This window comes from Pseudopodoces humilis, chromosome 2, assembly GCF_049639895.1.
Source record: "Pseudopodoces humilis isolate 2021_Gansu_Grassland_sample_001 chromosome 2, ASM4963989v1, whole genome shotgun sequence".
Lineage (NCBI taxonomy): Eukaryota > Metazoa > Chordata > Aves > Passeriformes > Paridae > Pseudopodoces > Pseudopodoces humilis.
The window spans coordinates 15445688-15467863 of NC_142201.1; the positions used below are offsets into that span (position 1 = coordinate 15445688).

At 39.8% G+C, this 22176-nt stretch overlaps 1 protein-coding gene across 4 annotated transcripts in view; it reads left to right on the forward strand.

The window, feature by feature from the left end:
* The first annotated feature begins 3131 nt into the window (after positions 1-3131).
* The window catches only part of SCML2 (Scm polycomb group protein like 2), a 71408-nt gene continuing 52363 nt past the window's right edge, over positions 3132-22176 (forward strand). For 2 of the 4 annotated variants that reach the window (XM_005516667.3, XM_088052014.1), the window contains exons 1-3: positions 9715-9767; positions 15747-15854; positions 21814-21882. In XM_005516667.3, coding sequence (XP_005516724.1) covers positions 15833-15854; positions 21814-21882 — 91 coding nt within the window. In that variant the 5' untranslated portion in view covers positions 9715-9767; positions 15747-15832. Of the gene's footprint in view, positions 3153-9714; positions 9768-15746; positions 15855-21813; positions 21883-22176 lie in introns of those variants that run through there. The other 2 variants (XM_088052013.1, XM_088052015.1) reach the window with 2 other exon arrangements.

Here is a 22176-nt window from a genome sequence, read left to right on the forward strand (position 1 = left end):
GTTATTTCTTTGGGGAAGTGACAGTTCTTAAACATTTTTTTTTGTCTGCATCAACCTCCCAGAACATCATGTTGGCTACTTATAGGAGTTCATGGGGACCTACCTCCATAAAATGTATTTTTTGTTGTGTTTTGATGTTGTTGCTTTTTTCTAAAATCACAGAATCTCCCTGGAAAAAAACTGTGAAGCCATACATTTATATATGTATACATATACAAATATATATACACATACGTACTTCTACATTCATGCAGAAGCATGTGTCTCTCTCTGTGAAGAACACTGAGAACTTAAAAAAATGCCTGTTTTTTCTGACCCAAATATTTCAGTTCAATACCTACAAAAGAAAATGAAAGATGATGGGCGAGTCACCAGAAAACAAGCTCATCATTCTACTGGAAAGTAGAAGCAGTCAGGATTTCTTCTTCCTTTTCTAATAAGCCAGTAAAGAAGTATTTTTTTTTGTTTTACATCAGCTATAGCTTGTAGGCGAAGGACTCACGTGAAAGCGTTATAGATCCATTTAACGCCTGGATTAGAAGACTGTATTAAAAGTTTTCTTCTATTCTGCTCTTTTAACTGCTGATGTATCTTGTAGACATTTATTCTTATGACTATTGTTTACTCTGCTTCATCACATCAGGGGTCTAAAAAGCAGGATTATTGTTGGCTGGGCTTCCTGATTTCAGCCTTCAGGGAAAATTACAAGCAGGTATAGGACCGCACCAGTTCATGTTTGACAGCTCTGCAACAACAGCTGTAGAAACCAAGATATGGTGCCCCACTGGCTCCCAGGGAACAGATTCCTCAGAAGTTGTATCTAGCACTGGCTTGGGTTTAAAGAATAGCTTTAAAATATGTTTTCATTTCCTCTTTGTCTCACAGGGACTTATTCTGTGACACTTGGCATGGTTTTGTATCCATTATTACAATCAACATTTTCCTGCAAAAGTTCAATATTACAGAAAGGGGAAAATATTTCAAATTAAAAGCAGCATTCATCTCCATTGGTGATGAGCATAACACACTTCACTATAAAGGTTTTCTGTAAGCATGTTTCAGTATTTCTTTCTCTACCTCTTGTGAATTTTAATTACTTGGATTAGCATATTTTTACTTGTTTCTTTTGTGTTGTCTAAATATGAAATATTTATAATAATGTCAAGGACTAGTTTTCCTTGTTTCTAAAGAGCCATTTACTGCTTATGAGAGTGCTTAAAATAAATAGCTAGTAGTAACTTGCAGTATATGCAGGATACCAAAGTGGGCTGTATGAATTTCACTGTCATACAGAGGAGTGTGAGGGGGATTGGGTAGGTATTTGGGTAGATATTTGGGATTTCTTTTCTGTGGTTTGGGTTTGTTTTTTTTTTTTATTAAAAGAACTCACAGAACCTCACTCTCATGACCTTACCATAATTTCAAATTTAAAATTTCACTTCCAAGTGATGTTAAAAGAGTGAAGATGAAAATTGGGCACAAACTCCTCTGAATGCTGGTAGCATTTAAAGTATGATTTTTTACCAATTATGTTTATGCCTACACGCCTCTCGGGGTCGGAATTAAAACACCCAAAGCTTATAAAATCGGAATGCATCCTCCGAAAAAGCCATGGAAGAGCTTTTCCTATCATACAGTCCTTACAAGCGCGGATGTCTGTAAAATAATTGTGTGATATTTCCCAAGTGGCTGTGCACCGATTATAACGTGCATTATTACCCGTTATAAGTGGTTACATATAATTATACGCACATACCGTGATCACTCGAGCACGTACAATGCAGGGCACTATTCACCACGTGTACCCTGGCGGTGCCGGCACCACGGCACCGGGGCGGCTGCAGAGCACGGCACCGGCTGCCTCAGGTATCCCCTCAGAATCCCCTGCCATCGATCCCTCACGCCTTTTCCAGGCGTCCATTGCTCACACCGAAGTCTCCTACGCAAACACCTGCCAAGGGTTCATTTTTCCCCCTCACAAGGCGGTCCCGCACCCCGGGCGCAGCAGCCCTCGCCAACCCTGACCTCCCGCCGCAGGTCCGGGTACAGCACGGGGACACTGACGGTGCGGGGGATGCCGGCGGGGCGCGGGAATGGCGGGGGTTGGGGGGATGGCGGCCGTGAGGAGATGGCGTGGGGGGCAGGGATGCCGGCCGTGAGGGGATGCAGGCGGGGCGCGGGGATGGCGGCCGTGAGGGGATGCCGGTGTCTTGAGATGCCCGCGGGTCGCGCAGCGCCGAGCGGAGCCGCCCCCGCCGCGACGGGCGGAAGGGGGACAGCGGGGGGAGAGGCCCGGCGCCCCCGGTGCTGCTGCCGGGCATGCGCGGTGCCCCCGGAACATGGCGGCGGCGTGAGGCGGGCGGCGGCAGGAGTGGCTTGACAGGACGCCGCGGACTTGCATCCCGCCCGCCCGGTGAGTGGCGGCGTTGGCGCTTCCCGCTCCCTGCGGTGGCGGGCAGGGGGAGGGAGGAGCAGAGAGAGAAAGGGAGGCTAGGCGGAGGTCGCGCCCCCTCCTATAGCTCGCACCGCAACCTCCGCCCGCCGTGGCCGCCGGGCGCCCCGGTCCTGCGTTCCCCTCCTCGGCAACACCACTGAGCTGGGGGCGGCATCGGGTCTGGCCGGGGCTGCCCCGTGGTCCAGCGCCGCGCCCCTGTCTCTTGGCGCTGGCCGCTCCCCTCCTCTGCGGGCTGAACTCCCAGCACGGCGGGTCCCGCCGACCCCGCCCGCGGGGACCCGCGGGTGGCCGAGTACGAGCGCAGCTGCGAGGGTGAGAGGAGCGCGGCGGCTCTGCCTCCTGGCGCTAACAGCGTGCCTTTCTCTGTCCGGGGCTGGCCGCGACTCCTGGATAGCGGGAGCTCCGGTGAACAAGGGTGGCGCGGGAGGTCCCTGAGCCGCCGGTGCCTCCGGGACGAGCGGCGGAGCCGGCGGCGTTTGACAGGAGCGCGGGCAGGACACGCCTCCTCTCGCCGGGGCGGCCCCGCTGCCTCTCCCGCGGCGGTGGCGGTGGCTCCCCGCCCTCCCGGCTGGGGCTGCTCCTGATCGTCCTTGCCTGGCGACCCCCGAGGCTGGCGAGGTGCTGGGGAGCGGGCGTCGACCAGAAAAGCCGGATGCTTGTTAAAAATCGTTTAATTCGGAGCGCTCGCTTGTGTTGGGTAAGGGAGCTGCGGGTGCCGCTCGAAGACGGCGCGGTGCCAGCCGTGGCCTGTTGTGGGGCACTTGTCGGGTTGCGATGCACTGCGGCATTGTTTCCGTATTCTTTACAATTAAACTGCGTATATGGCATATATTGATTGTCGACTTAAAGGGGGTATCTTTCACGGAGAGTCATAATTTTGAATGGTCCAAAGAAAGTAATTCAAGTATGGAAAGTTCTGTTGCTGTGTTGTGCGTCATTGTTATCTTTAGCTTCTAGGCTAACCTGCAAAACACATTGCAGTGCTGTGGCGTGTATCAAGTTAAATTTTATGCTCAATTATTCTTTAGGAGTGAAGACGTGCTTTAAGTGTTAATACGATTTAAAGTTGAAGTCTTTCCCTACAGTTATGTGCTGTTCCTCACTGATGTCTTATACTATGAGAGATATCAAAAAATAATTCTAAGACTTAAAGGGTTTAATGAAAATGGGAAATGCTGATATATTAGTGAGTTCTGGTAATGTAAACTTTGCTTGTGACTCATGCATCTCCAAACTAACGTGGACAAGGTGATTAAAACTTAAAAAGCATAGACTCTGCAGACGGGACAGTAGGTTTTCAGAGCATGCTGTGTCTAAGTTGTAGACAGCTCTTCAAGTTTGACTGGTTATGAATTTTTTATAATGTAGAGTAACAGTCTTAAACCTTTGGATTTTAAAATCATTCCTACCCCACCTTACTCTTTGGAAGTGGCGGAGCACAGCATTTGGTGAGGCAGTCACTGCAGCTCTGGAGCAGATGGGAGCAGTATTGCAGCAAGGCGTTCGCTGCGTTACACTTGGGTTTTGGACTGACACGTTAACATTGCGGAGTAAATAGGGGAGTGAATGCATTGCGCTGTACCAGCTCTCCAGGGGCCACCATCAAGTGCTGTTCAGGCCACAGCAACCCACAGCCCATGTGAGTGGCTGCACTTAGAGCGTGTCCACAGAAATTCCTTGTACAGCCAGGCTGCGCGTTCTGGGGAAGGGGCAGCCGATTTTCTCCCTTAGGGAACATAAAATGTAAGTACTATTTAAGGATGATATTTCTTGAACTGATGTAAAGAAAAAGTGCATTGGAGACACTTCTGTTAGTATTTTATTTATGGGAAGTCGCACAGTAATGCAAGTGGGAGGCTGCAGGAAACAGTGTGTGGTGAAACAGGTTGAGACCGGGAAGTGTTTATATGGCTTTTAACTTTAACATGGTCTGGTCTTGAATATGAAAATAGAGTTTGCTAATTTTGTTTGAAACTCTGTTGATGGAGTTGATGCTCTCTTTTTCTATTTGGTGTAATAGAAATAGCAATGTTTGTGTGGTATCTTTCAGGTTGCTTGGTATTTTATATTTTTGTAGTAAGGTTCAGATTCAGCAAAAACATGTGTTGGCTTTTCATGATGTGCTATAGTGAAAGTATAAACTACTTTCACAATAATTAGGGGCCATGAAAATATGAGAACATAATTAGATTATTCTTAACATTCAGATACATATAAGTCTTGATACAGGAATTTTAGGAAACAAGCAACGGCAGTACTTTAAAATATTTTTCTTTTGACTTTGTTCCTACATTGATGCTTTTTTTTCCCCCTTTGCTGTGACTGCTGTTGCTGTGACCAGATAGTGCTCTTAAGGCAGAGGCATTGTTTTCTGGAGTAGCTGCTCAAGTTTAAAAGAGGCATTTTGCTAGTGTGAAATTTGTAATACTGAGAAAGCATTGATTCCAGTACCTGTCTACAATTTGTGCTAAAACGCAGCTTTACTTTAGAGAATATGAAGAAACTCGAAGCAGACATATATAGCTGCTTCTGCCTGCTGTACATAGGTTTCTACTTTTGTTTTCTTGATATTCCAATGGAATATTGAGCTGTGAGCAAGTCCTGTTTACTCCCTTTACTGAGTGATTGTACGGGGACAAATGAAGTCCTCCGCAATTATCCACTGCTACTAAATAGTGTCAGTAACAGGAAACGACATTTGTCATTAACTGTTCAGGACACTGTGACTGGCTTTCTTACTTGTCTGGATACATCTATCTCAAACAGGGTGAGTGAAATATATAGCTATTCTTTTCATGTTTTAAAGAAATCCTGAGAGATATTATTTCACAGTCTATTATGGTATTTTTAAAGTGTAAATATAGAACAAATTACAGGTAGGGATCAGGACACTGCTTCAAGGAGTCTAGACAGGGGAGGTTGTTAACCAACTTTGTGAGCTCCACATCTGCAGGGCATTTAAAGTTCTGTTCCTTCCCATTTGAAAGAAATAGCCTTAAGCATCCAGCCTTAGTGCTGATTGCTTCTTTCAGAGATTAAAATCTTAAATATAAAGGACTATACCGTTTGTATTCTTTAAAGTGTAAGACATGCAACATAAATTGCCCAGAATGAGATTTTTCTAGCATGTGGGAAAAGCCAGAAAAGCCCATATAAAATTGTCAAGTGCAGTAGAGCAGTGGGTAGATAAGAAACAATGGAAATGTTAAATTTAAAGTTCCAGAATATTTGTTAACATTGTAATACAATTTGATGAGCAATTGTTTTTTTACTGTGATTTGTGCTTCTGGTATATGAGGGTATATGAGGCTTTTCCTAGAAAATCTGTACATCTTTGGAGATTTCTTGTAAGGTCCAGTTGCTCTATAATTAAGTGTTAGGAAATCTTTAATATTAGTTATAGGCACTTAAGTTTATTTTGCATTGTAACGATGACTGACAATGTGTGTGTGAGCAGCTTATGGTGTCTATGTGGAGAGGCAATTAATTTGAGGTACAGTCACTGAAAAGTGAGGTAGTTAAGTACTTAAGTGAAATGTAGGGTTTTTTAAGAGTATGTTTCTCTGTAAATACTATTTTTGTACCTTTGTGCACCTGCTGGCTGACTTGATGTGTGTGGGCAGAGAGGGCTGAGGGTGTGCACCCAGCTCCTGATGCACTGCTGGCCACAGAGCAGCAATCCTGCCTCGCTCCTGGGAGCAGCAGGAGATGATTTGGTGAGTCACCTGCTGACTCCAGGCGTGTTTCTGTAAACACACCACATTGCCTAAAAGTTGTATTTGGTATCTGTGATCTCTTACCATCTTTTGGCTTCAGGTACCTGAGCCAACAGAGCTCCCCTTTTGTATGTGGCAAATCTATACACAAAGAACTGCTATTATTTATGCACCAGTAACTGGTGCATAAATGGTGTTGATGACAGTCAGAGGTACTTTTATCTCATCCTTGTTAGTCTTTCTGCTTGGTCAACAAGGGTGTAGGTCTGGATGAAAGTCAGGAGCTGCTTCATAACCATTCAGAAAGCAGCAGCTGTCTCTATCAGCCAAGTTATGACTTTTATTTATTTGGTCTTGCTCTTGTTTCTTTAATATACAATGGACATTTGGCGTAAGTGCACACAACTAAACTGTTTGTAGTAGAGGGGATATAATGTGTTACACCCTTAGCACTGTGTGTCTGCAGGGATAAGCTGTGCACGTGCCCTTAGCAACTCTGTGCCCAAGATCCCTCTCAGGAAAAGTAACAGCTTTAGTTTCTGTGTCTTTCAGATGGGACCAAAAAGTCATTATTTTCTTCTCTTGGAAGTATCCATTTTCTTCTCTAAATGAAGTATAGATTTATTCTTTGTGATGTTAAGCTCTGTGTCTCTTTTATCTCAGCACTCTTGTTTCAAGACTGATTCATAGTTCTGAACTTCACCTAAGGCACCTGCTTTATGGGTAGTGGTTGATCAGTTTGGATCCAAGCTGGCACTTGGTGTACTGATGGTGTGCTTATTGTTCTTATTGGTTCTTATGTGTTCTCTCTTCTGTTTTTCTGAATTACTTGCAGAACCTAATATCAAAGTCTTTCTGAAATACTACACCTTTAGCAGAATTTTAGTGCTCTTTCATGTGTTTTAGCAGAGTGACAGACTTTCTGCTTCACAGGTAAGATACTGTCTAGATATCTTATGTCCAAACTAATCCTAAAGTACATTTTCTTTATTGGCTCTGTAAGAATAATGCTATACCCAGTTTGTGCATGAGCATGACTGATTACTGATTTTTTTTTTTTTAAACCCATAAGTGGTTTATATTCTTCCTATTTATATATTGTCATCTAAACCCAAGTAAAACATTGTATTAAAGGTAGATTTTCTGTTTAGATAATTTAATTCTAGGCCTTCAGCTTCATGAATCAGGTCAAATTCTAGTTAAGATGCCAAGGGAATGCCATCATTTTAATTTCCATCAATTTTCATAAAAGCGATGAGCTTTGATGGAAATCTAAGTCAGTTGTCTTCTTAAGGTAATACGAGACTCCTTTTAGTGTAGGGCAAAGACGAGGTTGAGCCTTTCATCCTCTACCATACATTAGTTCAGGGAGCAGCTGAAGTTTATAAAACCTGTAAGAGAGTAGCACCATTTTAATGAGGTGCATATCTAAAATGAAGCATGTACCATTATTTATGTACTGTGTGGAATCTATCAGAGATTAATGCAGGCAGGTTCAGTGGAAGGAGTGCAGTTCTTGGGGCACTTTTAAAAGCCCACTTAAAAAGGGCAGTTTGTAAAACAGTCTTGTTCATGGAGGAATGTGAAAGGGTATCAGAGCTGCTAAATTTGGTGGAACTCTTTTTTTGTCACTAACGTCTCTCAGGGGCTCAGAGATTAAAAGGGCTGCTGCATGTTTGATGGCACTTCCCCTACCAAATCTCTTATATGTGTACCCTGCACTGGAGGGCTGTTAAGAAGCAGACAGTGTTTTTTTGGGAAGGTCAGATGATATTAACTGGTTTTGATCCCAAAATAAGTAGTGTTATGATTAGATGGAAAACTCTGAATATAGTATGTAATTATTTTTCAGCTTGTAGGAAAATATAGTCTGAATATTCTCTAGTTCTCAATGGTTTGAGCACTGGGTGGAAGAAAGAGGGGGGATTGCCTTCAGGAAGGGGATCTCCAGAAACAGCAGTAAGGGAGATACTCTGCCTCTGCTCTGGGCCAGAGCTAAATACAGCCCATGACAGATATGCTGTCATGCCAAGGAAGAGGGAGGAGATTGCCCTGTTGCGGCTTGCTTCACCTCTGGGTTGTTTTCTTTTTAGTATAACTGGAAAGTTGTCATAGAAGATGGGAAGAGAGATACAGATTTGCTGCAAATTTTCCTGATGGTTTGAGTCCTTAGTCTTCTTCCGTTTTTGAAGAGTGAAGCAAAATAGTACAGCAGAGTATTTGCAGCTGTCTAGTCCTTTGAGCACTTAGGAGTTGTAATGTCTTTTATGACCTGTTAGTGCTTTGTTAGCTGCAAAAATGTCTAGCAGCACTGAATGGTCCTTTGGAATGGCAGTTAGTGTGATTCTTGGGGTTGTCCTGTCCAGGGACAGGAGTTGGACCTTGATGATCCTTGTGGGTCCATTCCAACTCACAACATTCTGTGATTGAATAATAACATTTGTCCAAATAGATGGACAAATATTTTTAGTGGCATTTGCATGAAGATCCCTTATGTAAGGGGACTTTTTGAGTTAGAGAAATAGCACAGCTATCAGCACCAGCAACAGGTGAGTCCAGTGCATGTGCCTGGAAACTGCAAGCAGCTCTATATTTTGGGTTTTTTTCCTGCAGAAACATTGTCTCAACAGGGGAGCTATCAAGAAATTACTTAAGGGTTGGTTAGTTCTGGTTGGTTTGGTTTTGTTCCTTGACTGGACGCCAGTACGTGGGATCAGTGTAGTTATTCCATTATATAAGCCATGGAGTGTCACAGCAGCAGAAGAACGAGTTGAGGAGAATTGTGTCTTTGTTAATATACCCTGGCAGGGAATCCCAGTCAGGGACATATGTTGTTTGGATTCTCAGGTGGGAGAAAGAAACAGGTATTTTATGCTCTGGAAGAGTATGGTGGCAGAAATACGTTGCTGTTGGCATTGAGTACAAGTGAGGGGAGATAAATATGTTGTTCTGAAGCTGGGGTGCTGACAGCAGTCGGATCCTGTGCAGAAATGTCCCAAGGCTGATCTCCAATGCCTTCAGTGAAAAAAAAAAAAAATTGTGCATGCTATTTGACTTCTGTAGATTTCTTCATCAGACTAAAAGTATGTGTTTCTCTGGATACTCTGTTGTGAATAAAAAATCTGGACCTCAGGGATGAATTTGCTGACTGTGCGCTGTGTGGCTAGAGCTCTGTTGGTTCATAACTGAACCAAGCTTTTACAGTCCTTTTCCAGTGTGAAGGCAATATAGAAGGGAGGAAGCCAAAGTTGCCTAAAAGGGTGAAAAATCCCCTTTCTGCCATTGGGCCTCTGTTTGTCTTTTTCCCCCTTTTCTCTTTATGTATTACACTCTGTGACTGCTGCTGGTGTTGTTGCTTCTTATCTGCTAAAGACAAGTGCAGAAAAGCTGTATAGGTATGTATCTTTAGTGTCTGGGCATCTCATGCTATATTTGCAACAGCAATTTCTTTTCTCCCTTACCTGCTGTATTTACACTGTGCTGAAAGTAAGCTCAGTGCCTTGCAGAATGAATAATTTGAGATCTTTCTTCCTGTGTCAAGGGAGGCTGAGCTGAAGACAGAAGATGTAGCTGAGTGTAGAGACAATTTCATGCAGGTACGTAGCTCTTAGTGCTAATTGTACAGGTTTATTTTTTTTTTTTCATAATTTAATTAGTTTGCTTTATGAAAAAAAACTTGAGTTAGGTATTTGGACAAAGCCAGGTTGAATAATGATGATGAATGTTTTCAGGAAGAGTACTCAAGGCTTGAAGGGGGAAGTGGAAAACAGCACAGAGGTTTCAGTGTGCTGAATTCACCAAAATATTTAAACAAATTGTCAAAATCTTGTGCTACTGTAAATATGTACTAGCAAACTACTAAAACTGGCAGTTTTGTTTAAGATAGAAATATAAGTTATATTTTTTTATTTATTTTAATATAACATTAAAATACCCTTTCATGTGGGAAGATTGGCATTTTAAGAATATTTAAAGCTGTTAATGGCCAGCCAGCCTCTTCGCTGAACTGCTGACTTCACACATACCATTTCCTTTTTCAGGTTTTTACAACCCCATATCTTCTGACTTTTAAAGCAGGATGGGGAGGGAGGGAAGGAGGAGAAAAGCTTTTTCATTTTTTGTTGTTAGCCATAGAGCAGCTCTAACTGCAATTTTAAAAATTACTGTCAATTTAGTAAATGTTAAATCTGCATGACATTATTTGCTTCTGTTGTGCATTAATACAAACTATGCTGTTTAATTTGGAGACCTTACTTCTCTAATATTCTCATTTATAAGTAGTATTTCTTGTTTCAGGATTTTTTGGGACAAATCTTTGGTCTAAACTTGTTACTGTTGCTTTTTAAAATATACAATGCCTTACTCTACTGAATAACACACTTTATATGCTTTGAGAATTTAGAGAGAGTTTTACATTCTTGAAATGTATGACTTACTGTAATTACAGTTGCTCATATTCTAAAGCAGGTCGTAAACTTACCTGGAGAGAAAGCAGAACATTTTCAGGCAATATTTTACTGCTGACAGCTTAAAAGTTTGTTTATGCTAATCACTTCATAAATAGTGAGCAGTACACCACTGGTGACTTACTGAGCCGTTTTGCAAGTGCAGAAAATTCCTGCTTGATGTTAGAGTGAATAACATTACAAAAATATATTTGTAAAGTACTAAGTACCCACTTGCTTTCTTTAACAACTTAAGAAATACTAAAGCTTAGTTGTTGTAATGATATATATGGCTAGTTAATATTTGCTTCGATGGTTTGAAAGCCTATAAATTTGATTAAAGTCTGTCTGTCCTAGCTTTGCTTTTAGTGACTACAGGAGGTGTTCAAATATATCAGTTTATTAAAAGTTTAGCTGCAGGAAAATATGGAAGTTTAATTTCCTTTCCTTGAAAGAATTGAACTTTTTTTTTTTTTTTTTAAATACAAAAATGTGAACTAAAAGGGATTCCAACTCAGATCAAATTTCTTGTCAGAACACCGACTGATTATGTGCATAAATGAAAAACTGATTTTTAATATTTTGGTTTAAAGTCATATATGTGTAATGCTAAATAATACTGAGTTTATAAATACAAAGCTTTTGGTACCTTTTCTAAAGTTCTGATACATTTGCTTAATTTTCTTCCTTTAGCCTTTGAGATCTTACTTTTCCATAAAGATGCCACAGTGTGCGCTGAGAGGTACACTGACTATCTCTATTACAAAAATAAGGACGTATACTGTTGTGTCTTCAGGTATACTAGATGAGTCTATATGCTGGGTAGTTTGCTGGAAATTATTTTTAAGTATTGCAAATTTTATTTAATAAAATACTGTATATTATTTAAAAACTCTTTTTAAGTTTTACTCTCGTTTGCCTCTTTTCAGCCCATTAAAGACTTTTAAAAATGGTATGAAGTAGGGTTTTTATTTAAGAAACAACAGATGAATAGATGATTAAGTTTAAGGAAAAGGTGTTCCAGATTCATTAAGGATAGCTTTGAAGTAATGCAGTTAAGTCATACTTGTTTGGGAAGCGACTGGTGCCTGTAGGTACATGTTCCCCATGTGTGGAGTCTGGAGTGGGAACTATGGCTGCTGGACTGTGTGTCCATGCAGGAGGCTGCACAGGCCCTTTTCTTGAAGGGCTCTGCAGCACTGACAGTAACAAACAGCAGGGAGAAGAGCAATGGGAGCGTGGCCAGAAGTTGTAGCTGATGTCTCGTGTGTTTCTAAACATAATAGCACATGATTGCTGGTGGTGAAAGCAAACGTAAGACTTGTACAAATGAAAAAATTGGCAGAGGGAAGTATTTCTTAGCTTACACTGTACCTATTTTCCGTCTATAACTGGTTTTGCTGTTCAAACTATGTATAATTCCTTTTCACCCTTGCATATGGAGTTTTAATCTTGAAGCATTTATAGATGAAAAAAGGGGCAAATATAACTCCTTGTTCATATTATGCCTGAAAAATGTCTGCCTTTATCTCAGGCTAAAACTGAGAACTTCATCGATGCTTCCAAGTGTCTGTTTTGTTAGACAGACAGTGCAGTATGTCTGTGTAAAATATCCTCAGTCCTTATCCAGCAGAGATTCCCCATTGATGACTGTCTCACCCATGAAGATGCCAATGGTGAAGTCTGAGTTACTGCATTTGTACCACTGGTAGGGTCAAAAAAGCTAATGGGCTTTAAAATTGCTGGCTCTTGTCCTGCCTTAGATGCAGAGTCATTGAGAGAAAAACTTTAATCCTCTTTGTGCAGACTGAACCCTCAATATCCTTTTTGCTTAGGCTTCTTTAAAATGTTACATTTATCTCCATAGTTCTGTTGTGTGTTTTTATGAGCAGGCATGCTGTCTAGATAAACTTGTACTGGGAAGCCCTAGATATGCATAAATTATTTTTTTTTCAGGACATTTGGCTTATTTGAATGCCTGACTAACAGTGAGAAGGATAATTCAGATGCGTGACAGGCAAAAGGGGGAGCAATTTTGATATTTTCTGTAGAATACTACCTTCTTTGAAATGCAGCAATATGTGCCCTTTGAGTAATTCTTTCAAAATAGAAGGAGCAAAGTTAGGCAGGAAAAATGTTTTCAATCTTGTTTTCTGACACCTAGTATTATGTACTAGCAAAGCAGAGAGTGAAGACTTAGGCTTGTCTACTAATATAATGCTTTCTGACAAAGGACTTGCACAGTGGGAGGTGGCTAGTAGAAGTGATTTGGGGATTAACAATAAAAACTTCAGCAGGGAATTAAAGGCAGATAAATGCTTTTGATCTGATTTTTAAAAAAGTAATTCATGTGAGGGATGTTAATCAGAGAAAGACTAAAACTCAGTTTACAGAATGAATTGAGACATAAGTGATGTAAATAACACACTTCATCAGTGTGGATATCCTTTGAGTGCTCTTTGGATTGAAGACATTTTGATGATTAATCCAATATTATCCTAGGTTTGTGGATTTTTTTTTCCCCTTTTTCCTAAATTTGCAGCAAATGGTTTCTCACTGGATTCTGTACTGACAGTCTCTTAAATACTTTGGTCATTTTCTGTCTGCAGCTGACAACCTCTGTGCTTATCTCAGTCTTTATAACTTTGGTTTTCACTCTGCTGATTTGTACACTCTAATGCCACTGCATTTCAGCCTTGCCATTGCATTTCTTTATTTGCTTATTTTTCCCTTTATTTCTAGAAGCTGCTTGATTAATTTCTTAACCATGTCTTTCTCATTCAGCTTGCTTGCCAAGACACACATACAAGAATGCCTTGAGATCTGTCTTTGCTATGTAATTTTGCCAGAATGTGCCCTGGAGGTGTATCCCCTGTGTTTGCTGGTAGTTTTCTTCTTTTCTATGGCGGGTGTGCTATGGGTTGAGCCAGGCTGGGGATGGTGAGTGCGACATAAGGGACTCTGTCTTGATTAGCGAAGGACATAACTGCCTTGCCTAGGGTTTGCCACTTAAGTACATGAGGTGATGAAAAATGGTTCCTAGATCTGCCCCTGCAGAAGAAGTTAAAATTTGTTTCAGGTTGACCCTGCCCCTGTTTTTGAGGTAGCTGGTTTTAATTTTGCTGAGGTTCAGCAACATGTAGTGGTTGTTAGATAGAGGCTCAGAAATACTGTTCCTGAGTGTTGTGTGTGAAAAACAGTACAATCTATGAGCTAATTTAATAGCAGCTTTAAATTGAATACTTAGGTGTAACTGAGTTCTAAGTAGCACCTCTTGGAAACAGTAATATATTGTGTTCCTGCAGTTGGGTTTGCCTCATTTCAAACAGCTCTTTCAGAACTTTCTGTTGTCTTATATTTTTAACAGGCTGGTGGGCATGCTGTAAAACAGCCTATCTGGTACAACACAAGCTAATGAAAAGCTGGAATCCTTTTTATGTTCTCACAGATGCTTCAGTTGTGCTAAACTTGATGACTATCACTGCAGGGTTGGAATCTTTATTACTGCACCAAGTGCAATCTGGTACTTGGAACAAAAAGATAAAAACCATTCGCTGTTCTAAAGTAATCTGTAAAAACAGTTACTTTGACTCTGCATCACCTTCCATGATTTATTTGCTTGCAGTGGAAAAGCTTTGAATTTTTGGGGGAGTCTGTGAAAGTATAAAGTATTTAAAATTTATTTGATGGCTTAAAAGGATTTCTATTCTTAATCCTGATGATCACTTATGCTATGAATGCTATTGTGTAGCAAAACCTGCTTATTTTATGGTAGTATTCAGTTTTATTTATAACTCCTTTCAAGTCTTAGTCTTGAGTCCTTGTAATAACTGTCCAGCATGGTCACAGACAACACTCACATGAAATGAATTCATCAGTCACTGACATTTTAAAAAACCCCTTTTAATTAGCTTTAGCTGTGGTCTTGCACTGTATAAAGCTTTCATCATCCAGTCCATCATCATAGTGTGCAAGTTTCTTGAAGTTTTAGTAAAGTATCACAGTTTCAGGAAAGTACTCAGCTGTATGATACTTCTCTTTTTATATGTGATACAGATGTGTATTTTAATTTATTTTTTTCACATGTGAGTAGAAGAGTCAAGATATTCCAAGTAGCCTGCTTTTCAACTGTTACTTCTTTTATGTCACAGTGGAAAGATGTAGCTTCTAAAAATGTTACTTTCGACAAAATCATGTGTGAAAAAATATGCACATATTTAAATTTTTAAAACTTCAGATTTTTGGTGATGTCAGCTTTAAACCTCATGGAAGTTGCTTGAAAGGAAATTATCTAAGAACATAATTTGAATGTATTTACCCATTATTACATGGAAAGTTAATGGAGAAGCATAATAAACTTGCTGGCTTTGTTGCTTCAGGGCTAAATACTTGAAATTAGTTTGACTTGAACACAGTCAAAGTTCAAAATATTACATGCTGGAGAAGAAAATCACAGTAACACACACAAAAAAGAAAGTTTGTTTTTGCTGTTTTACACTAGTTTAAACAATCTGTCCCTTCCAGTTTCTAAACTCTAAATGAATGTGGCTCATTGCTTTTATCTGCAGCTAGCATTTCCCTAACAGTTCTGTGTGCTGTTACAAATCTATAACAAATCATAGGGCAGGGGTATCAGTGAGTGCTTGTGCCTTGTACAGATTTTTTTACATTAGTGTTTTGTTCCATCTTCAACTGTAGTTGTGCAAGATAATGTGTTTTACTCAAAGGTATTGAAGTTGATGATTGTTTAACTCTGTGCAAGTGAGGCAGGGTGAGTAGGTTATGTGTAAAGAGTCTTCCATTTTTCAATAATGTTTCTTGGGGGGGGCAAAAAGGAATAAAGCACAGTTTTTATCTTTCTTTGTTTTAGAAATCCACAGAAAATGTAAATCATTAGACAATGAACTGTCTAAAACAAGGAAATGAAAGTTTACATTTGGTACCTTTGCTACTTTTATTTAACTTTTGTTTTTACATTACTCTCCTACAGATAGTTTGTTAAACACTTGCAATTTAAAACCAGCAAGATAATTATATACCCATACAAAAAAATCATCCTTTTCAAAAAAAGCAAACCCAAATGCCAACAACAGCTTCCCCCCCCTAACTTGTTGTATTACTGCTCCACAGGAAACTGTTGTGCTGAGAGGAAGAATTAACTGGTCTTTCAACTTCAGCCTTTTTATTGTGAGAGGGGAGATCACAGAAGTGTTACCATGAGGAGAACAGCAGCGAAAGGTAAGGCCTGGTAGCTTTAATCCAAGAGGAAAGAAAGTGGGTAACCTGATAAATTCTCTTTTTGGAGCTGGTGGGATACAACATGACAATTTGCTATACTGTTAGATTAAGGAAGACAGTTTGTGATATCTGCTGAATACAGGTAAGTTCAAACTTCACGTTGTTTTAGAATACATATGCTGAATTTGGCTGTCTTGGGTTCTACAAATTTCATGAGAGGAATTCTGTCTTGTGACAGTCTAGAAACCATTACTGCACTCTGAAATTGAGGAATGTGTCTAGATGTGCTGAAATGTATGGCTTTATTCTGGAGCTGCCTATAATTTAGCAGGATAATAACTAAGCAGTACAGAGAATCAGATTTTATCACAATGAATTGGTCACATCACAATTCACAATTGAATGCATTAGCAACTGTCTCTTGAAGATAAAATTAATACTTTAAAAGAAATTCATCCACAAGAGCATGGTGTACTGCAAAGGTCTGATTTCTGCTGTGTCATGTCTGTAGATGTTAATTGTGAGCTAAAATAGAGAGTGAGACTTAAGAAGAAACAAGGGTGTTTGGGCTGGTGAAACAAAAAAAATATGAAGAGCAAAAGATCCACTGTCTGAAACCATGTTGCTGCTGCAGATTAGTAGTCCTCCCCCAGAAAAGGCTACTAGCACTTTTGTACTTTCCTTGAGCTTTCCACCTTCAACCCAAGCTGCTTTATGGGCTTGTGTGCTCCCTTGGTAAATAATTGTCTTTTGCTAGAATAGATTTTCTGTAATGGCAGGAGTCATCCATTTTAATTGTTGCACCAAGAGTTTATGGAGGAAGTCTGTTCCCTTCTCTTGTAGGTTTTCTGCATGGCTGTTGTCTAAGTATAGTCAAAGAGACTCCCTGTTCCAAGCAGATAAGAATCCTGCTAGGGAAGCACAAAAAGAAAAGAGAAATTTCATAGTCACTCTGTCTGGATATCCTCAGCTGTGTGCACTGAGGTTTGGTGAAAGGTAGCTAAAAGGTGTTCACAACCCTGTGTAGTAGGGAGTGAGAAGGCGGCCCCTTCCTGAGCAGTGGTAAGTCTTGGGCTTGTTTTAGTAAACTTCATTTGAGGGTGAGTAGCTGGGTTACTCATGGGAAGAGCAAAAGTTTTTGTCACCCAAAGGTATTTCACGTACATCAGTAAAAGAGAAGGGGTTTGTTTGAGAAGAGCATTATCCTGTCACGTTTTGAACGCCCAGAAGAGTTGAAGACTTCAAGGTGACTAAGTGATAGCTGCAGAAGTCTGGAAAGCATGACTGTGAACTTCCTTTTCCCCACACTGGACAACGAGCAAATAACAAGTCTTAGAAGACAGCACATAGATGCCTTCCCATGTAGCACACCATTCTGGGATGAAAACTATTACTGTTAAAAGACATGATGCTTGCCATCACTTAGACAAAACAATCATCTAGCTTCCTGAAAAGTTAAGTCTTCTAGAAAGAGGTTGCAGAGTTTTAGTGTATCTCGGGCAAGAAACTGGAGTTCAGTACAGGAGCTTATAAGAGGAATTACACATTGATCACCAGGATTGTCTTTGTCCAGAGCTTTACCACTGCCTTCTTCTGGTTATTTTTTTTTATTTGGTATTCACAAGTCAGTCAGGATAGCTTTGTCTTTTTTTTTTTTTCCCCCTTTGTCTCTAATTTCTTAAGTGATAGATGTGGTTGCTCTTGCCAGTCTTCTGTTGAGTAATCTTATCAGCAAGATTCTGTGGTTAAAGATAGGGTGGGAGTAATGTAAACACACAGATCAGTATGATTGAATCAGTAAGCAGAAAGCACTATGTTAAATAATCCTACTCTAATCTTGGCTTATATCTAAAGCTTTAGCTTATGAAGTGCACTCTAGAAAAGAAATAGTGAACAATAGAATATGTTGCTTTTAAAATTTCAGTATATGCTATACTCTAATCTTGCTACCCTAGAAGAAAGAAATCTTTCATAGGGTATTTAGCCTGTACGTGGTATAGGCTAAACATATACATAGTAGATATATAAATGCTGTGTACTTACATGTATTACTTTATTTTCAAAACTTTTTTTCTGAAAATGCTCTTCATTGTTTTTTTAGAGAGCTGGGTAGCGTTTGATTAAGTCCATTTGATTAGGCAGAATTTCATTCTGAGTCTGATTTTGGAAAATGATCTAACACATACTGTGTTTTACACTGAGAGAATGTAAACCACTTTTCCCTTTAGAAATGGATAAGGGAAGATAGATGATGAATTAAGATGACCTATTTTTTTTTGTTACCATGAGCTTCAAGACTCTAGGACTAATAAGTCTCTTATGTCTCCAATATAAAAATAGTGTTCCCATTTTCAAATCAATTTTTCAGGTTTCAAGGAATTAGCCATTGAATGTGGCTAGGAGCTGAATGTGCAAGGGGTTGAAAAGAAAATACTCTTTGTACTTGTACAATTATTTACAGGTACATATTATGTCCTTCATTTCCTCATTTTTTGAGGTTTGACCTCAAAGCTTGACCAAGCTGAGGATGATGTGCAGAGAGAGTCATCTTGTTCAGCCCAGTGATTTGAATAATAGCTTCTGTCTAAATTTTCTTCTGTGCTCTTTGGAAACTAAATTTATTAAAATACAGAATATCAAAATTTCAAATGAAGATTGGCATGCATTAAAAAACCAAAGTGTTTATAAAAGATTAACACTTACAATATTTTATTAATAAAATATTACTTTTTTTTTTAATAAAACATAATTTTTTATTCACCCTAACTGCCAACATTGGAAAAAGTACACCTGAACACAGCTGAGAAATAGAGACTGAAATACAGACTGAGAGAAAATTTTCTGGGGTGGCAGTAGATACAAGGTGTCTCATATAGAAACAGGTTGGTGTTTCTACCTGCTAGTAACTTTGCATCTGCTTAGACAAAATACTCCAGCTTTGTAATGGTATTCCCAACTTCCCACTGAAGAAGGATGGAATTCATAAAAGCAAGGGGATCCTTTGAAATCAATCTTGGTTTTATTCAGACTTATTCTTGGATGCTTCTGCATACACTGGGTGAGATTTATTTGTGCATTTTAAAGAGGAGTTTTCCAACCATCAAAAACAAGTGATGGTGACAGTGCTTTGTGTTTACTGTGAATGAAAATGCCTCCACCTCAAATGAAATAGTTTTTTAAAAAGCTCTTGAGAAATTCACTTCTCATTAATATAATCATTTCTTCTTTTCTTGTAGTTTTTTAGTGGCTGGTAAGAAAAATATGTTGCCAAGAGTGTTTAGTTTCAACTTTCATATTTGCTGTGATATTTTTGAAAGAGGCACTAAAGCTAGCTGGTACAGGGAATAAAGAATTTGTGTCGTGATTGTCAGCAAGAGCACATGTGGTGTCCAGGCTACAGTTTTTCACATTCTTTCACCTGTTCTTGATGTCTCTCATCATGAAAGGCTGTCATCTTGTTTTTAATCTGGCAGTGTTGGGTAGATTCTTTTTCATGACTCTGTCCTTTTCAAGCTTTGGGTGTTTGCAGGAAGTAGTTATTAGTTCTCTTCTTTAAGTGCAGTTCCACGTAAGAGACTTCTTGATTTCCTTTTTGGACATAGTCAGATTAGGAAGTTAACAGTTATGAAAGCTGACAGCCTGATGTCCGTGATAGTACCATGACTGTTTGTGGAAAAACTTGACTGAGGTTACAGAACGTGGCAAAAGGTCCTGTTGTTGATTGCTGCATCCCAGTAGAAAATTACTTAGATTCAGCTCAATCCCAAAGAGGCTGGATGAAATATATTTTGACCTGTAGGATGGAGAAGGTGAACGTTAGCCTTGCATGTTTTCAGTGTCACTGAACTATTTTTAGCATTATCCCTTGTGAGATTCCCACAGGTAGTTGTAGGGTATCCACTTGTGTGAATATCCTTCAGCTCTACTCCTGAGGAAGTACTGAGATTTGAGGTCTGTGGGCACTGTCCCAAATAATTTCAGCAGTTCCATCTGAAGTTGACCTTCATAAGCAGTTTTTTTCAGGAACCTATATAATAGAAAATTTTCAAAAGCAAACTTCTTCCAAAAGAAAGAGCATGTACATCAAGAGAGAAGATTAAGTCAAGGAGTAAACATAGTATTTTGTTTCCTTTTCAAAAGACGTATAGTTTTGCCCATGTCTGCTTTAGGAGAAAAAGGTGGTATTTTTACAGTATTTTGAGCAGTTATGTAGTTGTGCATTTTGTAGGACTGTGGGGTCTGGGTTTTCTTGGAAGGCGGTGTGGTCCTGAGTACACTAATAGGCTTTAATGACCCTGACTCAACTGAGGCCTTTACCTGCCCTGCTCAGGACCCCATGCCAGCCCCTGCCCCAGTGATGCTGCAGCAGAGCCATTTCCAGATCACCAAAGCCCTGGCCCCATGTCCCATCCCAGCCCCAGCCTGTCTCCTGGGATGGCACCCAGTGCTGGGGCTGCCCCCAGAGCCACCCCCTGGTAGCTCCTGGACAGAGTGATGGGGTAGCTCTAGATGGTGAGGCCCTGCGTGACCACTCCCAAGGGTGCCCTGGCCATTGCTGTGCTCTGGGCAAAGGAACATCACATCCTAGCAAGCACAGAGCCACATGGATGGCTTATCCTCTCCTCAGTGAGTGGTAGGAGAGGATTTTGGGACTGGTGACAGAAGATTGTCATGACTCAGCTCTTACATTATGTGGCAATTCCTTGATAACGGAAGATGTGAGGTGGAAGTGCTGAACAGCAAACATTGCTTGTCAGTATGTTTCAAGAAATGCTTTACTTACAGAAAAGAAATACTGTTAGGGCTTAGTCTTTGCTGCAGAGCAACTCATTGTATTTCAAGTGTTTCTGTCACCAAATGCTTCACATTCTAGGTCAGGAATGTTTTTATTTCAAGAGTAAGCCAGTTAGTAGCTGTAGGCTTAAAAGCAAGTGAATACAGCTACTAATAATTGGCTACTAATGTGGTCTTGCAGTATAAAAGTGAGCCTTCCCTTCACCTGTACCAGTTCAGGCTAAGTGGGGTAACCCAAGGTGTGAGCTAGGCACAAGCCTAACTAGAGGATCAGTCCCATTCCCATTACTGAGGCATTTGCAGACCAAGAGAATTACTCTCCTATGCAGATCCTAGTAAAAACAAAAAAGCTTTTTAAATCTGAAAATGTACTTGCAGTTTTGTTGTCAGGTCAATATCATATTTGAATTGCACTCGAGTCCATGAGTGTCAAAAGCAGGTTGCTAAACAATGTATTTTAAAAGGAATGAGTAGAACTGTGTCTCTCAGTCTTCTCCATTGTAGCTGCCCAGTTCTCCTGCATCTCTCATACATGCTGAAATTCATCAAAAATGAAATATGGCAGACATTTTTCTGACTGTGGGCCAAAATGCGTGATAGAGAAGGTAGATTCTCTTGAATGATTTTTTTAAATAACTGATGTGTGCACTGAGATAGCTACTTTGAGTACTTGAGAATTTTATATTGAGAATATTGAGTGTTAAAGAATCAATATAGAATGAAATTTTTAACTCAGAAATATGGTTTTAGGATGGGTTTGGTTTTTTCCTTGTTTCTCAGTTCACAGTGATCTGTGTATAACCAGAGGTATAAAAATATCCAGTGATCTTTAGGATCTCAAATTGTGTGTAGGTTGAAGTAAAACTTAAAAAAAAAAGGACAGGATTACTATCTCTTCAGCTGATAGTCTGTATTCTGCAACTAGATTTATTCTAGTAATTGATATAAAGTAGTCAAAAGCTCTGCTTTTTCATGCTGTACTTTTCAATATATTTTGATAGAAAAATAGTGTGGTGATTAAATTTAGAGTATAGATACCTTTTTGATGATGCACTGAAATGAATAAAATAAAATGAAGATATTGTTTGAAAGCATTCTGTGTTATGCTGGACATTGTTATGATGTGAATATTACATTTGTTATGTAATGGAATCTTGTCTTTTAGATTCAAAGAATATTAAAAAAGACAAAGATGGAAAGAATCAGCAGGCAAACACCCCATCTTTAAAAAGTGGTAGGTATTGCAGCTGTCAGGTTATTAGTTAAGGTACTCTAAAAGAAAGTGTGTGTTTGGATTGTACTGTTTTCTGACTTCTTTCTTTTTTTGTTGGTATTTCTTGGGATATTACTGGTGGGTAGTTAAAAACATACCTTAATTTTTGTCTAGCTGTTGGGAAAGTATGTTTTGGTATAGAAATTAATGGTTGAAACTGCTTGAGTTGAACCTGCTAGTTTTACTAGCCAAGATAAGTACTCTTTGTATGTATAATCAAAGATGCTATGTAAACATTATTATTTTTAAACTGTT